Source organism: Xenopus tropicalis, chromosome 3 (genome assembly GCF_000004195.4).
Source record: "Xenopus tropicalis strain Nigerian chromosome 3, UCB_Xtro_10.0, whole genome shotgun sequence".
In the NCBI taxonomy this organism is placed as follows: domain Eukaryota; kingdom Metazoa; phylum Chordata; class Amphibia; order Anura; family Pipidae; genus Xenopus; species Xenopus tropicalis.
Window position 1 is genome coordinate 72,025,127 of NC_030679.2, and position 23,703 is coordinate 72,048,829.

Consider the following 23,703-nt stretch of genomic DNA (forward strand, 5'->3'; position numbering starts at 1 on the left):
GGGATTGTTGGTTACAGAGGGTACATTATGTACAATTATACTGTAAGCTGAAGTGAAAAGGTTTCTTGCATAGGTAGTGGACTGTGCTCATCTGATCTTACATATGAAGGCTACATACTGTTCACATACACATCCAGTATATAGTCCAATTAATTTATTTCTGTATGCAACTGTGTTTCAGTCAGTAAATGATACATGTAGTACGTGAACTTTGTACTTACATCATTCAGAACTTCTTAAATTTTGCAAGTAATTTCTCATTATTGATAAGTAATTCATTAGTTAATGTCATTGTTATTAATGGAGAAGGAAGAGAACATAGACAGGATGGATGGATCAACACACTGGATGTATACTTTCTTTATATAACTCTTTACAATGGCATTTTGTAATGATGCAATGAACATATTTCAAGAAAAAATATTTTTCTTAATATAAAGCATGTGTTACAACTTGACTTTTGCCTGGCAGACTCTGCCAATGAGTAATCCATAACGCCATTTTAAAGTGGATGTCTTCTTGATGTTTATTAAGATACAAAATTAAGCACTGGTACAGTAGTATCTCATGTCACTGCTGGAGTGGTTGCGAAATATTGCTATTCCCTGGTTGTTCCTGTGCATTCTTTGCATTTGCAAAATGGAGCACAAAAAGGTGCACAAGTTTATGCATGCAGTGCCAGTAGCCCAAACATGTAATCACTGTACTTATTGCCTGGCATACATGAATACTGAGTACAGCGCTCTTTTGTGCTGCACTTTGCATCTTGCACTGGTTGGCCACAATTATGCTGTAAATATTGGGAAAATGCTGCATTCTGGGTTAAAAACATGGCAAAATCCCTTCAAGAGAATATGATTTTCAACAAACAAAAATGTCAGGAAGAAACCACTGCAAAAAAGTATGCAGCCCAATGTAAACCTGCAAAAATGTACTAATGTTAGCTAAACTGCTGTTCCTTTACATCAATGATCCCCAACCAGTGGATCGGGGGCAACATCCACCAACCCTTTGGATGTTCCTCCCAGTGCCCCCAAACCAGTTAGTAATTTTTGAATTCCTGGCTTGAGGGCAAGTTTTGGTTGAATAAAAACAAGATTTACTACCAAATAAAGCCTCCTGTAAGCTGAAAGTGTGCAGAGAGGCTCCCTAATAGCCAATCCTAGCCCTTATTTGGCACCTCCATGAACTTTTATGATGCTTGCGTTGCTCCCCAAGTCTTTTAACATTTGACTGTGGCTCACGAGTAGGAAAGGTTGGGGATCCCTGCTTTACATGAAGCAATGGAAAGCTGACTTTGTTGATTTTTGTACACATTTGGCCCATGGCGTGTTTGTCATATGCCCAGTTTAAATCTTGTACATCTTTAGTGTGTATATATATATATATATATATATATATATATATATATATATATACACACACACAACACAATGTGCGTTTCTGGTACACCTACACAATGCTTACAGCAAGGATGATTCTCAGATGTGCCACAGAACAGAAATGTCCTGATCTCCCAGCATTAAACAATGGTGCTTGGGCAATATACAGTTAGTGAATACTACTAATTATTTATTATATAATAACTACTAGATTTTTGTGTTTTTGCCAGGGAAATCTGATCGCCTTTTAGATGCTTAAGAACTGTCACACCCAGCACTGAATGCCAGTGACACATAATTTAGTACTTGCTGTTTCTGGCTATGTCATGTACCTCTTACTTCAATAGATAAGTAGGTCCAAAATTTACACACAAGTCAAAAAATAAAGCTAGGACACTAATTGTGACGGAGCATTAATTGCAATAATTGTTGGGGACTTTCTGTGTTTCTGTGTGTCTCTAATCATTGCTTGGCAGCTGAACTGTAAAGGCAAAGGATAACATGCAACAACTTATGTGGGGTTGTAAGCAACTTGCAGGCAGAATTGGTGCATGGGCAGCAATTTATTTAATGTCATTGCAGAAATGGTCCATTCGACTAAATGCAAGTTCCGAGGTTTTATATGTTCCATAAACATTTGTAATTTGTTTCCAGAATTATTAAACAATGAAGCAACATGATGTCTGAATAAAGAATTTAACTTTGAGATATCAGTGCCGTGAGTGCTTTCTGGAGGACTATACAGTGGAGGAAATAATTATTTGACCCCTCACTGATTTTGTAAGTTTGTCCAATGACAAAGAAATGAAAAGTCTCAGAACAGTATCATTTCAATGATAGGTTTATTTTAACAGTGGCAGATAGCACATCAAAAGGAAAATCGAAAAAATAACTTTAAATAAAAGATAGCAACTGATTTGCATTTCATTGAGTGAAATAAGTTTTTGAACCCTCTAACAAAAAAAGACTTAATACTTAGTGGAAAAACCCTTGTTTGCAAGCACAGAGGTCAAACGTTTCTTGTAATTGATGAGCAAGTTTGCGCACATTTTAGGAGGAATGTTGGTCCACTCCTCTTTGCAGATCATCTCTAAATCCCTAAGGTTTCGAGGCTGTCTCTGTGCAACTCTGAGCTTGAGCTCCCTCCATAGGTTTTCTATTGGATTAAGGTCCGGAGACTGACTAGGCCACTCCATGACCTTAATGTGCTTCTTCTTGAGCCACTCCTTTGTTGCCTTTGCTGTATGTTTTGGGTCATTGTCGTGCTGGAACACCCATCCACGACCCATTTTCAGTTTCCTGGCGGAGGGAAGGAGGTTGTCGTTCAGGATTTCACGATACATGGCTCCGTCCATTTTCCCGTTAATGCGAATAAGTTGTCCTGTGCCCTTAGCAGAAAAACACCCCCAAAGCAAAATGTTTCCACCCCCATGCTTGACGGTGGGGACGGTGTTTTGGGGGTCATAGGCAGCATTTTTCTTCCTCCAAACACAGCGAGTTGAGTAAATGCCAAAGAGCTCTATTTTGGTCTCATCAGACCACAGCACCTTCTCCCAGTCACTCACAGAATCATTCAGGTGTTCATTGGCAAACTTCAGACGGGCCTGCACATGTGCCTTCTTGAGCAGGGGGACCTTGCGAGCCCTGCAGAATTTTAATCCATTGCGGTGTAATGTGTTTCCAATGGTTTTCTTGGTGACTGTGGTCCCTGCTAATTTGAGGTCATTAACTAACTCCTCCCGTGTAGTTCTAGGATGCTTTTTCACCTTTCTCAGAATCATTGACACCCCACGAGGTGAGATCTTGCGTGGAGCCCCAGAGCGAGGTCGATTGATGGTCATTTTGTGCTCCTTCCATTTTCGAACAATCGCACCAACAGTTGTCACCTTCTCTCCCAGCTTCTTGCTAATGGTTTTGTAGCCCATTCCAGCCTTGTGCAGGTCTACAATTTTGTCTCTGACATCCTTGGACAGCTCTTTGGTCTTTCCCATGTTGGAGAGTTTGGAGTCTGCTTGATTGATTGATTCTGTGGACAGGTGTCTTTTATACAGGTGACTAGTTAAGACAGGTGTCCTTAATGAGGTTGACTAATTGAGTAGAAGTGTCTAACCACTCTGTGGGAGCCAGAACTCTTAATGGTTGGTAGGGGTTCAAAAACTTATTTCACTCAATGAAATGCAAATCAGTTGCTATCTTTTATTTAAAGTTATTTTTTCGATTTTCCTTTTGATGTGCTATCTGCCACTGTTAAAATAAACCTACCATTGAAATTATACTGTTCTGAGACTTTTCATTTCTTTGTCATTGGACAAACTTACAAAATCAGTGAGGGGTCAAATAATTATTTCCTCCACTGTATATATATATATATATATATATATATATATATATATATATATATATATATATATATATAATACACAAGAGCTATGAATATCCTGTAAATTATATCCTTATCAATGGTGCTTGGTGATGTCATCAGTTATAATCAATGTTTAGTAATGTAATTTCTGTTACATGACTCAATGAAACTTGTATACAACAAAAAATACAGTCTTCTCAGAGTCACCTTTGGCCTTGTGCTTTTATAGGGTTATGGTTCTCCTCCTCCTTATATTTTAAAATAGAGGATACTTTGTTTATTATTACTTTCTTTACTATATATATAATTATAACTTTTATTGAACAGTACAAGCAACTGTAAATGATTTCATGTATATACCAACACTTATTTTCTTTGTCTACAGTATTTTACAATGAAACATGAGGGTATGGAACTTTATGAATAAATTGCAATAATTCCAGGGCAGAATAGAATATGTGACTTTACTACACCAGTAATTGGGAACTGAATTTTCTCTTTATTAAAGGACATGTCAACCAAAAAATATATATTTTTGCATAGTAAAAGAAAGCATATTTCTAAGCAACATTCCAATATGAATTTATTAAAATATTTTAGCACTTTAAACATTGTTTGTAAATGTAATTGCTATTGAAAGTAGCATTTGCTTAACTCTTAGTTATAACTATTTAAAGAACAAGTAAAGCTTTTTTTTTTTTAAATCCCATGTCCAGTGCCAAACAAGCAGAATAATTACAATTGACGGGAATAGAAAAATCAAACCTGCCTGATCAATATCTGGGCAATTTTTGATCCTAGCAGCAGAATTTAGCTGGGGGGAGAGGTGGGAGTCTGGGACACCAGTTAGTGAAAGATTACAGTAAACAGGACAGGATAAGGGCATGGATTAGTGTTAAGGTGAAGACATACAGAGCTACTTAATATCAGCTACTTGTCATTTCTACTAAAAAACAGAAAATACCCTGCCATAGAAAATACAGAGAATTGACTCAGCTAAAACACAAGTAGAGACAATTATCAGTAAATGATCAGCATTGTCTATTTTTGTAGCCATGACAAGTAGCTGCTACTAGTAGCTCTGTGTGTCTTCACCCTTAGAAAGGTAGGAATAGAACTAGGATGCAGCTTGATCCCAGATACCCAGAGAATAGAGAATTTACATAAGGACAGAGTGAGAGACAGTATCAAAATCAGAAGATAAGTCCAGGAGAATGAGAATAGAGAAGTGTTCTCTGGCCGTGGCAGTCTGGAGACCATTTGCAACTTTACATAAGACTGTCTCAGCCGAGTGTGCAGGTGCACACAAAAGGCCCGGGCCTAGGGCGGCAAAAATGCAGGGGCGGCATGCCCCACCACAATGAAATTGTGAAATTCTCTCCCATACGGAGCAATGGGGATTTCTCCCCACTGCTCCGTATCAGAGTTTACATGGGCGCGCATGCGCCCTGCGCGGCGGCGAGGAGGGGGTGGTACGGGGAGAGAGAGGTTTGTTTGCACATGCGCTCGCATGGAGAGGGCGGGGGGCGGCCTTGGGGCGCCCGGATTTGAAATCCGGCACTGGGTGCAGAGAAATGTAGTAACACAAGAAAAGACAAGATTTTCCCAGAGTTTAGAGGCTAGGGGTAAGAGAGAGATAGGGCGATAGTTAACTAAACATGCTGGGTCTAGTGTAGCCTTTTTATGAATGGGCTTGACACAGCCCTGTTTGAATAAAGAAAGTACCAGAAACTAGAGATAAATTAAATATATGAGTAAGTTCTGGAGTAAGGGCAGGGGCACACTGTTTTAGTAATAATGAGGACATAGGATCAAGTGAGCAGGCTGAAGGCAAAGAGGACAGGAGAAGCTGAGAAACTTCAGACTCTATCACAAGATCAAAACAGCTAAGTAGGGAAAGAGGTGATTAAGGAAGGTTAAGATCACGGGTATCCAAAGGGTGGGAATATTGTGTCTGGATAGAATCTACTTTGTTTTTGAAGAATTCAGCAAAGTCCTAGGGATACAGTCAGATGTGAGCAATTAATTTGTTGAAGGATGACGTGAGCGTGGACACCGTGTTGTGGGTTGGTGAGGGGGGGCTGGGGGGATGCAGACAAAAATGAGTGACTCCTGATGAAATAGGAGGAGATGACAGCTATAGGAGAGTGCTGTACCCTGTATGCCAAGAGAGAGAGTAGGATGTCATGAATGAGTTTATAATCCACTGTGTAAAAAGCAGCTTGTCTAGATGGACAAGGAAAGTGAGAGATAGGACAATAGCTGGAAGGGAACAAAGGACTCACTGAGGGTTTTTTATACATTAGGGCAGTGCTGTCCAACTGGCGGCCCGCGGGCCGCATGCGGCCCGCGACCCCCCTCTGTGTGGCCCCCCACCTGTCTGGCTGCTTTGATGGCTTACCTTTGAGTAAGCATTAAATGGTATCAGTACTGAGATTAACTGGCCCCCTGCATGGTTCTCACCTCAGATTCAGGCTGTAATCCCTCTGTATTGTTTAAAAATGTAACCCCCTGTGTTTTTCACACCTTTTAATACCTGCATTGTTCACCCCCTGCAGTGTTCACACCTCAGGCTCAGGCTGTAATCACTCCCATTGTTCACTTCTTCACACCTCAGATATAGGTACTGTAGGCAGAGTATGGCACATACAGCCAGCATAGGGCAGGTAGAGTATGGCACACACAGGCAGCATAGGTCAGGGAGGGTATGGCACACACAGGAAGGGTAGGGCAGGCAGAGTATGGCACACACAGGCAGGGCAGGCAGAGTATGGCACACAGAAGCAGCATAGGGAAGACAGAGTATGGCACACACAGGCAGGGTAGGACAGGCAGAGTATGGCACACACAGACAGCATAGGACAGGCAGAATGCTGCCTTTGTGTGCCATACTCTGCTTGCCCTATGCTGCTTGTGGGAGGTGAACCTGGCAGGGGTTTGTTGTGGGAGTTTGTTAGCAGTTGGAAATAGCCATTAAATGGTTCCTAAGGTGTGTAATTATGTACTAGGGGTTGCTCTGCTATCCACAGGGGAGGAGGAGGCATATGGAATTTAAGGGTATATCTTAATATGACATAATTCTTTCACATATGAATGATGGTTGATATCCCCACAGTAAGGACCAAGCATTTGGGATTTTGCTGCGCTACCACCATTGTGATAAAATAGGTGTGGTTTGAAGTGGGTGTGGTTTCAAAAAGGGGCGTGGTCAAAACTGGCTTCCATTAGCGGCCCTCCACCATGTATGCTAGAGAAATTCTGGCCCTCGGCACCGTAGAAGTTGGACAGCACTGCATTAGGGGGTATATTTATCATGCTGTGTAAAGAGTGGAGTGAAGCATTACCGGTGATGTTGCCCAGGGCAACCAATCAGCAATTAGATTTGATTTGATTTCAACAGTTAGGAAACCAAAGCAAATCATCCGATTGGCTGCTATGAGCAACATCAACGGTAATGTTTTGCTTCACTTTTTACACAGCATGATAAATATACCCCCTAGGTGTAACAACTGCAGGTCACAAGGAAATGTCCCAGTGGAGAGAAAGACTGAAAATGTCCCAAGCTCCTTGCAACACAATGTAAACAATAAACAAATTAGCATAAGTTTTTTTAGGGTTTTATTTTGTTTCACTTTTATATCATTTTTCATTTAAAAGTTCTTACGTACTTTTTCTTTTCCACACACATTATCATCGACGCACATTTCCTGCTATGACTCATGCAGTGTGTGCTTACCTACAGGGATATGTTCTTTTTATTACTTTCCTTTGTCTCCTGTCATCGGACGCGTCTTTTCATTTCTCTTCTCTCTTGTTTTTCCAGCTCTATTTCATATTTTTGTCATTTACATAAATATTTAGGTTGTGTGCCTTTCTGTCTGTTTTATTTTTGAAAAAAGATTCTAAAAACTTTCCCAGTAGAATACTGCGCCAGAAGGAAGAGAAATGGCATGCACTCGTATACAAAAGATACGTAGTCATAGGCACAGGCATAGGTAAAGAGAAAGAAAGTTTGCCAGCCCTTAGTTTGCCTTTAAAAATAATTTTTACAAAAAATGAGGTGTTAATACCACACTTTGGCCAAAATATGTAAGCTCACGTGCCACGTCAAGGCCCCTCATTGTACGTGAGTCCTACACTGTCTAATGACATTGAGTCTGTGATGCAATTAAAATAAAGTCCCCCAGCAAACAATGTGACTGAGTAGTAAGACCTATTGCACCTACCTTTAGCTCAAAAAGGCTCTAGTGGAAAAGCAGGGAGCTTTTAAGCCCCAGCTCATTAGCACACACATGAAAGTGATTCATTGGTTTAAAGGCTACATAGCAGCTAGAAGCAAAATTTGGCTACAATTTGTACACAAAACACAGAAAGAAATCACCAGCGTTCGGTCTAACCCACGCTGTAGCGTTGACCAGCTGCTAGAAACACACTATTGTGCCAGTGCTCGGTCTAACCCACAATCGGTGCCTATGACTATATGTTTTATATACAAAACTCGTCAGGACCTTCTTTTTTTTTAAAGATCTCTACAATAAAGACAAGTTTTAGTGGATCAAGGAGTGCGTGCCATTTCTCTTCCAATTGATGTTCACTTAATACCTCAGGCTACGGGTTCAGGGCGCTGCACCTGGACCACCACTTGTCTTTGGTGAGTGTATTTCTTGCCAGGACTGTTTTGAAGTCGTGTGTTGGTGGTGGAGGGTCCGTGGCTTATACACCTGGACCACATAATTTATGGGGTGAGCTTATCATCACTTCATTTGTATTTAGTTTTGGTGGAGAGCCTGGGGATTATACACCTGTGCTCATATTCATTACTGGGGAGCTGTTAAAGGGCTTCAGAAAGTTTTCATGAAGTCTTTTGCCCCCTCCTGTTACTGCATAACTGAGCCACTTACTATTATTTTTAGGATTGATACCGCACCAGAAGCTATCCTGACGTTATGTCTCATTTGGTGGTTTATTCTACTTTTTCTGTTTCTTTGGTGTGACAAGTTTTAGAATAAAATATTGCCACAGACAGAAACTGGTGGGAAATAACAGTGAAATTCAATGAAAGCAAAAGAAGTGGGCACTAGCTGAAAGAAGGGTTAATTTTAAAATGCAGCTAAAGGGGAGGGGTGGAGGTTCATTGGTAACACGATACTTTGTTATGATAAACTTTCCTACATGTGGTTTTCCCTGTGTCAGCTTTCAGAGCAAATGTACCTGAGATTTACACTCACAACCGTAACCTTCCCAGAACCTTAACACTGCAGGTGTAACCTTAGGGTAAGCGTGAATCATACACATACCGTGACAGGACGGAGGAGGGAACCTGGAGAACCGAGTGGAAAAAAAGTGCGCAGGGACGCATTCGGAACAAGCAGCGAGGATACCGGGCAGGAAATCTAATCACATAAGAGGTATTAGTGATTCACTGACACTGGCAGAGATGACATGGAAAAAGTTGAGCATCCTGGAGCGTTGACAGGGAGGTGGGGCAAAGATGCACAAAGAAACGAAATTGACAAAAGAGTATGCTTCTCAATCAGACGAGCAGCGGTAAATTGCTTTACGGCTCAAATCTGTTGGCCAGCCAGTCTCCTAGTACTGCTCGTTCCTGCTAGGGTGCTTTAAACAGGTTGTAGTCTACACATGACGTAGAACACGTCACGACCAATCAGCGCACTGTACACACCTCGACAATATGGGTAAGCGCTTCCAGGCAGGAGAGCATTCAGCTCAGCAGCGCCTTCTCCTTGTACTTAGGGAGCTCCAGTTAAAGGGACAGTAACGATGTACTATCACCATGGGAGACACAGCTTTTTGGAATGGCTAATGGTTGTTATACTGATGTTTGGGATGTCTTATTGCCACTCAGTCCAAAGAATTAAAGAATGCGGGCTCACATGCTCCCATACAGGGGTAAGCAATTTTACCATGTATTAGTATTTTCTTTACATTTCTAGAGATTGCATTCACATTTCTTTTCATGCCACTGCTTAAATCCCTTCATTTAATTAATTTTCTTTACACTTTCAAGAATTTATGTTGGTTTATCTTTGTAATAATTAGAGCCTTTCTGTTGAAGTGTGTTTCAGAATAGCTGAAGTTGCTCTTTTTCCACTTCTTCAGAAATATTGGTGCTACATATCTGATGAAATAATACTCTTCATTAGAAATGTATTTATAAATATAATATTGCTCAGTTGGGACTACAGCACCCAGCTCCTCCCTGCTGTGCATTTGAAAAAAGATGCTGAGAGTTGTAGTTCTATAATTCATGACACTGAGTCCTCATCTGCCCCTTTCTGTTTTGTAGGAATTTTGCAAAATATGATATGAAAGGCGAAACAAGGAACTTGTGCTAAATGTTATATGTTTTCTTATAAAAGCAAGATTATACAAACATTAAAGGGGATCTCTACCCCAAAACTGCTTTTTTATAATGAAAGAAAATCTAATTATAAACAAATTTCCAATATTACCAATTTTTAATGGTTTTGAAATGTTTGTAAATGTAATTTCTATTGAAATCAGTATCTGTCAGGCTGTTTATATTCTTTGCCCTGCTGGTTCTGACTCCCAAACAATAACACAAAAGGACTGGCTTTTGCTCAGAAACAGGAGTGAGTGCAGAGAAGAAAATGGCAATAAATATATACTGTTTTCAGTTGCAGTTATGTTTACAAATAAGTTTAGAATATAAACTTGAGACAATTTTAAACTCAACAACTATGTAGAATTGAATGAGTCTGTGCCTATCAAAACTACTTTGCCTAGTTGACTGAAATGTATAGGGCAACTGTGGTTTCTTTGTATGTTCCCTAGTCTGTGTGAAGAAATTGTCACCAGTTCAGAGCAGGATCTATGCACAAGTTTGTGAATATGCTGGTGGGGGGGATCTGTGATCAGCATTTTGTGTATATACAATGTGACTGTGGTGTTTATTTTGCATTCCCTTGTTTGCAAAATTAAAGTCAATGGATGTAGAGAGATGGTCCAGGCAGCATGTCATGAGTTGTTCTAACTGCAGTCTGACAGCAAATGATCTGAATGTGACAGTATCACAAGGGGGCGCTGTGTCTGTTTTGGAATGAGGTAAAACTGTATAGTGATCAGACACCAGTGTGTAGCACCTGTATAGGACAGGGTTGGAGTTGCAGAATAGGTTGTGTTTTTTTAAGCTTTTTTCATATGTGTTTTAATGAGATAGTATATTATCTCTTGCCATGTGTTTGTGTGTTCGTGTCAGCTGTTAATGAGCATCATTTACCTTTATAGTATGGATTAATTCATATGTGTGCTGTCAAAATACACAAATAACATTATATTTGTGTAGTTAACTTAAAGGAGAAGGAAAGGAAAAACTAAGCAAGCTTTATCAGAAAGAGTTCTCTGTTAAAAGATACAGGATTTGCAGCTCTCTCCTCTCTTCCCTCTCCTGCTCCCCCCTGCTTGAACTCCCCCCCCCCCCCCTTAGGAATGTGGATCTGAGCCAATCTGCAGGAAGCTTCCTCATAGTCTTACAAACTGAGCATGTGCACCGGTCTTGGTGCAGGAGCGAGACATTATGAGAACTTTCTTTTCTGTTTGGCTTCTGATCATCTGAACGGGAGAAATATGGGGAGACTTAAGGGCACTATTGAGACAACTGAAGGTATGCCTGCAGCTTGAGATTAACTCTTTATTAACCTTTCCTTCTCCTTTTTATGTGTGTTAGAGCAAAGCCACCATCATAAATCAATCATGCTTATTACTACTTAGTTGGCAGGCCCTTCCTTCCAAGCCTGGGTCCTTAAATCACCAACATTCCAGGCCCTCTGGGTGGGGGCACTGCCAATTAAATAAAGTAATGTCACAAGATAAGACAAAAATAAATTGCTTACTTAAATAATCCTTTCTTGACCACACCTTGATCTATATGGCCTATGCTCCTAGTAAACCTCAACCTACTGATACCCTGCTTATTCTTTGTTAAACCCCATTGCTTTAGCAAACCACAAGCCTGGACTGCTGCATCTTTCTTGGCCCCCACTGTGACCAGAGACAATTCCCACTTACCCCCACTGATGGCCATCCTGTTTGCAAGCAGTCATAGAACATAAGTGAGTAAGTGACTAGTTAAGTCAAAGATGTAGAAAAAGAATGTAATGGGGCTACCCCTGGTTGTCACCGGATGGATGTTTGGACAGGCATTTATTGTGAAAAGCAGACATGAGAAACACTGGTGTGTATAACCCAGGTACAGACTTTATTGTAGCAGCTGCCTCTTACCTCTGAGGAGAAATAGCACCGCTCAAATTTCCTAGCTAGTTTAGACCCAGACAGCCTGGTTTTCCTGATTTTGGTTTTCCAAATGACGAAATCCAGACAGGGCTCCCCTTGAATGATGTTGCAGTCATCTTCTGACATCCCCTGTCCCAGCCCCTGACATCAGGGGAAGACAGAAAGGTGCCAACTTTTTTCTCCTGCACTTCCTTACATAGGCTCCCTAAATTGGGGCTTTTGCCCTAAAGGCCAGCCTTAAAGACCACCTGCGGTCTAAACTAAATATTGCCTAACTACAGTATTTACAATGAAATATAGTTATAGTACACCTCCTCATTAAATAACAAGAACATAAAAGTATGTAACATCCATCGTAAATGGGCTACCGTCACTGGCTATCTGAACACATTCTTTCAGCTTGCACCCTGGAGCATATGCAATTGTCCACCTCTCCGTACTCCACGTGCCTCCATGCCCTGGCATATAGTGAAGTAGGTGATGTGGTGACACATGTCACATGGGAAGCCCATACATAATCCTCTGTTTCTTATTGTTGGTAGACAGTTAGCAAGCAAAGGGTGCAGCAGAAATATTGCATGCAAAATTTTTCTGAGGTATTAAGAGTTTATATTTACTATCTATACAATATACTAATATATTGTAAATATAAAGCAAAAGATCTAATGTGAGGCATATAATGATCACTGCATATACAGGAAGTTTGGATTTGGTCAGAAACATGCATAAGGTGGCACATGTGCTGACAGCAAGGAAACCTGCTTCTGGAAATGTAATATTTTCCCATGAAGGGTATCTTAGGTTAAACATAAATATGCCCATGCAGCTTCAAAATAACAAACCTAGCAAGTTAGAAAGGGCAGTGAGCGTATTATAATTGCTATCTCCTTTAAAGTTGCAGTGCTGAACCTGTTTTCCATAAGCAATTTACATAATTAACACAACAATAACAATCTGGGGCAAAATTACAAGCAGGGATACAGGTGTCAACAAATGTGACTTATGTAATAAATTGCCTTCACAGAAATAAGTTGTAACAAATATTGTATCATGCACTACTGTAGCAATCTTTATTTTTGTGGGAATTTGAAAAATAAATTTCACTATTATTGATTTATTAAATTATTATTCATTATTTCACTTTCTGGTGTTACTGGTAATTTAGGGCTAAACTCTACAAGCGCTTTTGTCGGATGGTGTCAGATCGACAAAAGGCATCCGACAAGTAACATGTAGTCACGGGTCAAAACATGCCTGTTAGATGCAAACACAGCATGCTGCATCTGTTTCCGACACAATGAAGCCCGATTCAGTCAAACCAACTATGAGTCCTACCCGAAGGTATGGGCTCCGATGCTCATGTGTCCAAGGCTTTCGCCAATGAACAGCATGTGCGGGCAGATCCACCTTCGCCGAAGCTAGGGTGAGAACCACCAAGTCTTGTCCTAGGGTCAAGCCCAGAGGACTATGACACCTATCCAGTGTGCACAAATCAAACACAAAAAGGGTGCAGAAATGTACGGGTGCAATGCCATTAATTGCCTTGGTAAGGCTCCAGCTGGCAGCTGGAAGGAATAAAAGAAAAATACCTCCCGCCTGCCTAATGGCTGTGGCAAGTGAAGCATGATTAGGCATAATGAGCATGTGCAAAGCCCCCGACAAAAAATAAGTCAGCAGCTCTTCCCTAATGGGAACACAGCCCCTCCGCTTTCATCAAGCTTCAGCTTCATCACAATTAGCAATAATCACGCCTCGGTTTGGCTATGATACTGCCGACACAATGAAGCCCGATTCAGTCAAACCAACTTTTTCACATTGAAATACATTACCTGTTGGATGTAGATGCATGAACAAAACCCACAATCTGACCTTACATTACAGCCTACGGAGATCAGATTTTGTAGGATCCTACAAAATCTTGTGCTGTTGCGTGATGTTGCATAGTGGATCAGATTAAATCTGACCCACAAAATCTGATTAAAAGTGCTTGTGGAGTTTAGCCCTTATTTAAAACATAACACAAGAGGAGAAAGCTGTTCCAAATTCACTACTTGTAATCTGCATTAATTAGCCACACGTTTCATACTAGTGAAGTCCTGCTGGAAAAAAATCATTGCGGCCAGGTGCAATCCTCATCTGAAAAATATTTGGAGTTCAAAGGAGCAACACTGGAGTAATTAAAAAAGTTCATTTATTGATATACAGTATATTAAAAACATCAGACAGTAGGCCTATATCACCCTCAATCATAGACATATCAAAACATAGACAATTTGCTATTTAAAGGGTAACAAACAGCACTCTCTAATAAAAGTTAAAAAATGCGATATGCGGATTAACGCATGCAAAATGACTTTGATGAATCGGTTCTTAATTATCACATGCTTTTTAACGAAAAAAACTATGGGATGAGCGATATCGACCTTTAGTGAATCGGCCCTGCAGAGTGCTATTGAGTCCTATGGAAAGCTTCCAAAATCATGCATTGAAGTTTCAAAGTCAGAAAGGGTTTTGTGCCGTTTACAGTCGTTGGGATACGAACATTTCGTAACTTTCGGATCGTAACCACAATATTTTCGTACAGCCACGATACAAATTTTTGTGCAAATTATGCACATCAGAAATTATGGTTATTAATATGAATTTTTGCCAATTGTACTTAGAAACATCCGAAATTCGGACTTTGATAAATCAGCCCCGTAATGTCATAGCATATGTTAGGACCCTCTGGAATAAAGTATGAATTAAATAAGCCTCCGATAAGTTAAGGGGATGTAGAATGTCATCTGTTCTTAAAGTGATACTGACACTAAAAAATGACTCCTCAAAATATGAATGTACATAAAAAGTTGCCTATAGGTCATGTTGATTGATTTTCGCTGAGAAATTTGCTTTTGTAAATTATTTTTACTTAAAGTGCCTAAACCTGACTGTTTTGCAAACCTGACTGTCCCTTCTCAGCCTGTCAGTTATAGTTTATAATGCTAATGGCCTCCTGCTTAAAAAATATGGCAGCCCCCTTATAGGGGAACATAGGGGATCAGACATGTAATATAAAAGCATTGGGCAAATACTTTTATGGCAAAAATGAAGGTCATGCAAAGACAATATTATGATAAATGTAAAAAAGGTTTAATTTCTGGTGTCAGTATCTCTTTAAAGGAGCAGTGAGTTAAACAGTGCTTTTAACCCCTAAATCTGTTAAGCCTTGTTAGAACATAGAACAAAATGTCTGCCAACAGAATATTTTTCTTCTTTTTGTTGGATAGCATTTATGTTCTCTTACCCGTCAACAAATATATTCTACATATTGTTTGCCACAATTGAAGCATTCTGACAAATAAATCACTTGTTAAGTGTTAGTTTCCTTTTTCTTAAATACTGGCACTTATATTTGATTTAAAGGAGAAAGAAAGGCAAAGTCACTTGGGGGTGCCAAAATGTTAGGCACCCCAAGTGACTTTAATTGCCTACCTTGTACCCCGGGCTGGTGCCCCTGCTTGGAGAGAACAGCACCAGCCGGGGTACCTGTAGTGAGCGCTTCCTTCTTCCTGGTTCCCTGCGCGCGCATGCGCAGTAGAGTGAAAAGCCGAACTTTAACAGAGAAGTCGGCTTTTCACTCTACTGCGCTTGCGCCGACCGCTGGCATTTTCGGAAAGGGAAGCAGGAAGGAGGAAGCACTGCGCTCCAGGAACCCCGGGCTGGTGCTGTTTTCTCAGAACAGGGGCACCAGCCCGGGGTACAAGGTAAGCGATTAAAGTCACTTGGGGGTGCCTAACATTTTGGCACCCCAAGTGACTTTGCCTTTTCTTCTCCTTTAAACTGTACAGGTCTTACAGTGACTACATCATAGGTGCCCAGCACAGTTAGCCAACTCTAAGTTACTGGCCCTTTAAAGACATACATATACAGGTATGGGACCCATTATCCAGAATGCTCGGGACCAAGGGTATTCCGGATAAGGGGTCTTTCAGTAATTTGGATCTCCATACCTTAAGTCTACTAAAAAATCAATAAAACATTAATTAAACCCAATAGTTTTTGTTTTAGTGATTGTTTTGCATCCAATAAGGATTATTTATATCTTAGTTGGGATCAATTACAAGGTACTGGTTTATTATTACAGAGAAAAAGGAAATCAGTTTTAACATTCTTGATTATTTGATTAAAATGGAGTATATGGGAGATGGGCTTTCCGTAATTGGAGCTTTCTGGATAATGGGTTTCCGGATAAGGGATCCCATACCTGTACATGTATGTAATAGAAAACAATAAGTTTGCCCAGGTGCTGTAACCAATAGCAACCAATTAAGATGTTTGCTTTTAAACAGGTGACCAGTAAATACTACCTGCTGATTGGTAGCTATGGGTTACTGCACCTGGGCAAACTTAGTGCCTTTTATAACATTGCCCCCAACATGTTTAATTGAGGCTTTATCTGACATTTAATAAAAATACTCCTTTAAAAACTGGTAAATGCTTTATACTACAAATAACTACACACAACTAATTGCTAGACCATAAAACATAAAATTTTATGAAATAAAATAATTTTATTAAATATGTGATATTTCATAAATTTTTTTTATTAAATATGTGATAATTAAATATCACATATTTAATAAAATTTCAGCCTTAAAAACTGGTAAATGCGTTATACACAAATAACTACATAAGACTAACTGCTGAAGCTTAAAGGGGAAGGAAAGTCATTTTGGCATTTTACTGCCAATATATTTGCCACATTAGTGTCACCTAGAACACTATATTTATTCTGCAGAAACCATTAACATACCTGAGTAAACAGCTTTAGAAGCTTTTTCCTTTTACTTAAGATAGCAGCTGCCATTTTAGGTAGCTTCCTTCCTGCAGTCTAGCCGTTATAGCTGAGATCACACAGTCCTAAGGGAGAGGAGGGAGTTCTTAGCATTCTGGTGGGAGGGGCGAGCAGGAGAGGGGAGAGAGGAGATAACTGCGCAGACTCTGGCCCCGGGAATTAAGACTGTTTTCTGAGAGAGGACGTCAGACACTGGAACATCATGTTTACAAAAAAAGAGACAAAATATTCTGTGTTTCTTTTGATAGAGGACTCAGTGCAGCATTACTTTAAGTGCTTGTGGCTGTATTTACATAGACCTTTCTGATAAAGATTACTTAGTTTTTACCTTTCCTTCTCCTTTAAAACAGGAGTGCAGAATTAAATATTGCATGTAGAGAACTTCATGTCACTCTTACTATTGTTTTAAAACTTGCGTAATACATAGTAGATAAGCTATCAAGAGTGTTTCCTTTGTTTCCTCATCTAAAGCTTCCCTATTCTCCACTCCTTTTAGCAAACTGGCTAGATACAGTACCATGATTAATACTTCCTGCTTTTAAAACGGTAATTTCTGCCTTTAAATAAATCAGTTTTTCAGAATTAGGAAGTAGTTGCTTTGACAGTCATTTATGGTGCAGTCTTGAAAAAAGAAATCTGTACCTTAAGGTTTTCCTAAACCAGTTTGCTTTTGTTTAACATTAATGTTCATTTAAATAAATTAAATAAAATTGTGTGCATCTAAATTTTATTTTATTATTAAGTATAAACTATGACATGTGTTAGCTAGATTTGTGGGAGGACGGGGTCATTTTTCCACTTTACTGAGTGCTGGTAAGGCCCTATATAGAATAAGCAGTGCAGTTTTGGTCTCCAATGCAGGGTCCAAAGAAGGACAACCAAGCTTTTAAAGGGCATGGATGGTCTCGGATATGAAGAAAGGCCAAATTGGCTCTGTTTATGCTGGAGAAGAGGCGATTAACGGGGGATATGATAACTATGTATAAATATATAAGGGGACCGTATAATAATCTCTCTAATGCTTTATTTACCAGTAGGTCCTTCCAGCAGACACAAGGGTATTAATTACAATTAGAAGAAAGTGAAGTTTTTACATAAATATTTAGAATAGTTTTTTTTACAGTGAAAGTTGTGGATTTCTCTCCCTGAATTTATATATTGCAATTACATTGTAAATGAAAGCAATGATAATTATTTTCTTCTTTCAATAGAATATACTCTTCAGCTAGAAGAACTTTGAATTTGTGTGGCTCACTTTGCCCCTGGAAACACAGCTAAAATAGATACAAATTCAACTTGGATTTGTTGAGCTGTTTCTATTTGCCATTGAGTCCCTGATACAAGAAAACATTTATTGGGGCCATAAGGTTCCCTCAAAATGTTGTCTTTTTGACAGGACAGAAAAAAAAGGTCTAGAACTAGAATCAGTACCCTAATCTGGATGCTACAGGGTGCTATGTTACATAGCTACATAGGGTTGAAAAAAGTGTCCATCAAGTTAAACCCTTCCAAGTAAACCCAGCACAGACAACCTATACTTACTAATCTATACAATCACATACATAAACTATATATACAAAAATTAGTACTAACCGTAGATATTAGTATCACAGTAGCCTTGGATATTCTGCTTGTTCAAGAACTCATCCAGGCCCCTCTTAAAGGCATTAACAGAATCTGCCATTACCACATCTCTAGGAAGGACATTCCACAACTTCACTGCCCTCACCGTGAAAAACCACTTATGCTTCTTCAAATGGAAGCTCTGTTCCTCTAATCTTAAGGGGTGGCCTCAGGTGTGTTGATTGTTTTTATGGGAAAAAGGAACATCCCCCATCTGCCTATAATCCCCTCTAATGTACTTGTACAGAGTAATCATGTCCCCTTGCAAGCGCCTCATTTCCAGAGAAAACAACCCCAACCTTAACAGTCTAACCTTATAGTTTAAATCTTCCATCCCCTTTACCAGTTTAGTTGCACGTCTCTGCACTCTCTCCAGCTCATTAATATCCTTAAGGACTGGAGCCCAAAACTGCACTGCATACTCAAGGTGAGGCCTTCCTGGGACCTATAAAGAGGCAAAATTATGTTTTTATCCCTTGAGTCAATGCCCTTTTTTTTCAAGACTGCACTTTATTTGCTTAAGTAGCCACCTAATGACATTGCCAGGAATTAGACAACTTGTTATCTATAAAAACCCCAAGATCCTTCTCCATTAAGGATACCCTCAACACACTACCATTTAGTAGATAGCTTGCATTTATAATATTTCCACCAAAGTGCATAACTTTGCACTTGTCCACAGTGAACCTCATTTTCCATTTTGTTGCCCAGTTTTCCAATGTGGTCAAATTGCTCTGCAAAGCGGCAGCATCCTGCATGGAACTTATAGTTTTGCACAATTTAGTGTCGTCAGCAAAAATTGAAACAATACTTCCTATGCCCACCTTCAGGTCATTAATAAACAAGTTAAAGGTTAAAGTTAAGCAAAGGACCAAGGACTGACCCCTGCGGTACTCCACTAACCACACTGGTCCAATTAGAAAATGTTCCATTTACCACCACTCTTTGCAATCTATCCTTCAGCCAGTTCTCTATCCAATTACAAATATTATGCTCTAGGCCAGTATTCCTCACTTTGATCATTAACCTTCTGTGAGGTACTGTATCAAATGCTTTAGCAAAGTGCAAGTAGATGACATCAACTGCCATTTCAGCATCAAGGTTCCTGCTCACCTCCTCATAAAAGGCAACTAAATTAGTCTGGCAAGATCTGTTAAGAATAAAACCATGCTGGCACAAACTTATAGTATTGTGATTTGCAGTGTATTCAAGTACCCTATCCCTTATTACCACTTTCAAAATCTTTCCTACTTCTGATGTCAGACTAACAGGCCTATAGTTTTCAGGCTGAGAACAGGATCCCTTTTTAAATAACGGCACCACATTAGCAATTTGTCAGTCTCTCGGCACCATGCCAGACCTCAACGAATCCTGAAAAATCCTGTGATTGTCTTGAACTGTAATGGATAAACTCCTGTACAGGAATTGGATTTGTAAATAGTAATAAGGATTTGGAATAGTAATAAGTAAATAAGAATTTGCAATTATCTTATTTTAAAGATTTTTTGTATCAATTTAGTTCACTTTTCCTTAAATAGCAACATTATTAGGGACCAACACTTTTAGGACAAAGCTAAAGTAATTTCGATCTTGCACACATAATTCAGATTAATTAGGCTGACAAAACCATGTGTTTCATCAGGGTACTTGTCAGTGTCACTGGAATATTGTGACTACTAGTGACGCTTTGAAATTCGTGAAATGGCGAAAAACATTTTGACGCATGCAACAAGAATGACTTGTGTCAGATATTATACAAGCTATGTGTTTTTCCTTGCAAATATGTTTCAGATATGCCTTAGTACAGGAATTGGATTTGTCTTTGTTTTATTTATTTGTTTCCACCAAATAGTATTCTGTATGCATTCCATAGTATTCCTTTTCATATTCCTGTCCCCCTAGGTTAAATTGGACCCAAGCAACCATAAAGCAAAAGCTAAATAATTAAAAGGGGACCTGTCACCCTAAGAAATTATTTCTAATCCTTTTCTATCATGTTAGTTGAGCAAAATAAACTTTACTTACACTATGGGGCTGATTTACTAATCCAATAATCTGAATGGGAAAAATTCGGATTGGAAACTAACATTTTGCGACTTTTTCGTATTTTTTTCGATTTTTTCGTCGCCGTTACGACTTTTTCGTAAATTGTCGCAACTTTTTCGTAACCGGCACGACTTGCGCGAATTGTCGCGACTTTTTCGTAGCCGTTACGATTTGCTCGTATATTGTCGCGACTTTTTCGTATTGAGTGCTCGTAAACGGCGGGCAAACCTTTCAGATTTTGCATGATTTTGGAAGCTTCCCATAGGACTCAATGGCACTCTGCAGCTCCAACGTGGCCCAAGGTAAGTCATGATACTGAAGCTTGAATGAATCCGAAACTTTCGTACTCGGCGCGATGGCTATGAAAAAGTCGCAACAATTTGCGCAAGTTGTAACGCTACGAAAAAGTCGCGACAATTTGCGGAAAAGTCGTAACGGCTATTAAAAAAGTCGCGACAATTTGTGAAAAAGTCGTAACGGCTACGAAAAAGTCGCGACAATTTCCGAAAAAAATTGCAAAATACCGATCATTACGAAAAAAACGCATTCGGACGCTTTTCGGACGTTCGTGGATTAGTAAATGTGCCCCTATAAGTATGATCGGTCCGAATCCAACTTTTTCATACCTTGCGTATTTCCGCCAATTTTTTCGCTAATTTGTGCAACTTTTTCATACTGTGCATCAAAAATTACGCAACAAAATCGTATTGCCGTGCCGAGTACAAAACTTTCGGATTCATTCAAGCTTCGGTATCGTGACTTTCCTTGGGCCAGGTTGGAGCTGCATTGTGCCTTTGAGTCCTATGGGAGGCTTCCAAAATCATGCACAGAAGGATCAAAGTCAGAAAGGTTTTCCCACCGTTTATGACTGTTCGATACGAAAATTTAATGACTTTCGGATCGCCAATACAATATTATCGTGACTATTACGATTTTTGCGTAAGCATTTTCGTGATATTTGCGACCATCAGAAATTATCGGATCTAATCCGAATTTTTCCCATTTCGGGATTCGAACTCATACTTTGAATGCTCCCCTAAGTTCTGTACAATACTGATGATTTAATGTTTGTATGGAGCTACATTAGTCACCAGCTGAATAAATACCCAAGTCTTTCAGGCATTAAAAGTAAATAGTAATAAGTAAAAAAGAATTTGCAATTATCTTATTTTAAAGATTTTTTGTATCGATTTAGTTCACTTTTCCTTAAATAGCAACATTATTAGTGACCAACACTTTTAGGACAAAGCTAAAGTAATTTCGATCTTGCACACATAATTCAGATTAATTAGGCTGACAAAACCATGTGTTTCATCAGGGTACTTGTCAGTGTCACTGGAATATTGTGACTACTAGTGACGCTTTGAAATTCGTGAAATGGCGCAAAACATTTTGACGCATGCAACAAGAATGACTTGTGTGTCAGATATTATACAAGCTATGTGTTTTTCCTTGCAAATATGTTTCAGATATGCCTTAGTCTTTTCCTTGCTATAATTATGCACCATTCAGTAAACTAATACTATATATTTGAATATAAACAAATAAATCTAAGATATGATAGTGAAGATCAGGCTTACCCGATTTTAGGTATGGTCCGGGTGCTCATGCCCCAGACCCTCAGCATAGGGGAGCTACATAGGAAGACATTCAATAGGAAAGGCAGGCACTCCGGATATCCGGAAATCCAAAAATTCAAAAATAGTAAAGTAGAAGCTTAAAATTTAAGTAAAATCAAAAAATACTTTATTTTAGTTATACACATACATGCTATAAAGGCTTCTTTATAGCATGTATGTGTATAACTAAAATAAAGTATTTTTTGATTTTACTTCAGTTTTGAGCTTCTACTTTACTATTTTTGGATTTCCGGAGTGCCTGCCTTTCCTATATCTTTGAATGCTTTGTATTTTGCTTATTAATATTTCTATTTTTCTTTTTTAGGGTATAAACTGTAAAAAAGCAACAAGTAAGTATTGATTTTGTAACCTTTTCCCAAGTTGAAACAACACAGACAATGCTATACAAACAGCATACTTACTACTTGATCAAGGAAACTTTCCCTGTTCTAAAAATAAAATAAACATTCTGGTATTTCAGTCTAGTTGTTCAAGTTTGCATATGCAATCAAGTTCCTCATCTTTTCTTCTCTGCGTTTGCATATAGTTGCGTCATGCAGAGTAAATCTTTTTATAGGGATCTAGATAGGACATTGCATTATAGACAATAAAAATGTGCATCATATTCTTTTAATTTATTAGCATTAGTTAAATACATTTTTCTCGTAAACCTATGAATATCATCTGTGTCCATTACTGTATAGGATCATTAAGTATTTGTAGGCAGAGAGAAATGTAAACATGCTAATTTAATTTTGTACCAAAAAATGTTGTCACATTCATTTTGTATTTATATTGCTGTAACATGAAGAAGGCGTAGTGAAAATTTTATTTTGTTACTGTACTTTTGGATGAACTTTTAGTACCTTGTAAATGTTAATTTTATCATGAGGCACTTGCCTGATACTGAAAACAGCAAAAACCTCTATTAAACATGCAGTGAATGCAGTTAATTATTTACCAAACCACTTTTTGCTAAATATGGCCATATATCTATCACTGACATATATGTTCAATATATGTCCGTATATGTCAATATATATATATATTTTTTTTTTTTTCCAGTTGCCAAGCAAAGCTTCTTTTGTCGGACACCACCACGTTCTTTACCCTCAGATGTGCTGCAGAATATGAAAGTTTCAACAGTTATGAAGTGCAGTGGGAATAAATGGTGTTCACTTTATATAAATGTTAATGGGACTGTCATCCTGAATGGTATGCTTAAAGATGCCTAAAGGTGCTGAGTTGCTTAGTGTTGTCAAAAAATATGTTTTTTTTTTTAAGTGTATGAAAGTTGGTTGCATCTGGGATATAATGCATTTGTAGCTGAGCCATGTTGACATTTTTGTATGTAGGATGTTAAGGAAGTATTAAGGGATTCTGGGAACAAGTTCCTTAAGGCTATTAGAAAAATCCCATTTACATGGGTTTATCCTATAGGTTAAAGCTCGCCCACTGGGTTTTAAAGCAGCAGCCAGGATAATAGCTGATCAGATTCCCAACTACAGACCGGTTTCGCCCTTCTTGGGGCTCATCAGTGTAGTGCAGGGTTTTCTGATC

General features: G+C 39.0%; 1 protein-coding gene across 5 annotated transcripts in view; it reads left to right on the plus strand.

The window, feature by feature from the left end:
• Window positions 1-8,890: 8,890 nt before the first annotated feature.
• The window catches only part of il17rel (interleukin 17 receptor E-like), a 55,674-nt gene continuing 40,861 nt past the window's right edge, over window positions 8,891-23,703 (plus strand). The window contains exons 1-4 of one of the 5 annotated variants that reach the window (XM_031898996.1): window positions 8,892-9,152; window positions 11,726-11,837; window positions 22,469-22,493; window positions 23,209-23,358. In XM_031898996.1, the coding sequence (XP_031754856.1) occupies window positions 23,274-23,358 (85 nt within the window). In that variant the 5' untranslated portion in view covers window positions 8,892-9,152; window positions 11,726-11,837; window positions 22,469-22,493; window positions 23,209-23,273. Of the gene's footprint in view, window positions 9,655-11,725; window positions 11,838-22,468; window positions 22,494-23,208; window positions 23,381-23,703 lie in introns of those variants that run through there. The other 4 variants (XM_031898995.1, XM_012959976.3, XM_012959978.3 and 1 more) reach the window with 4 other exon arrangements.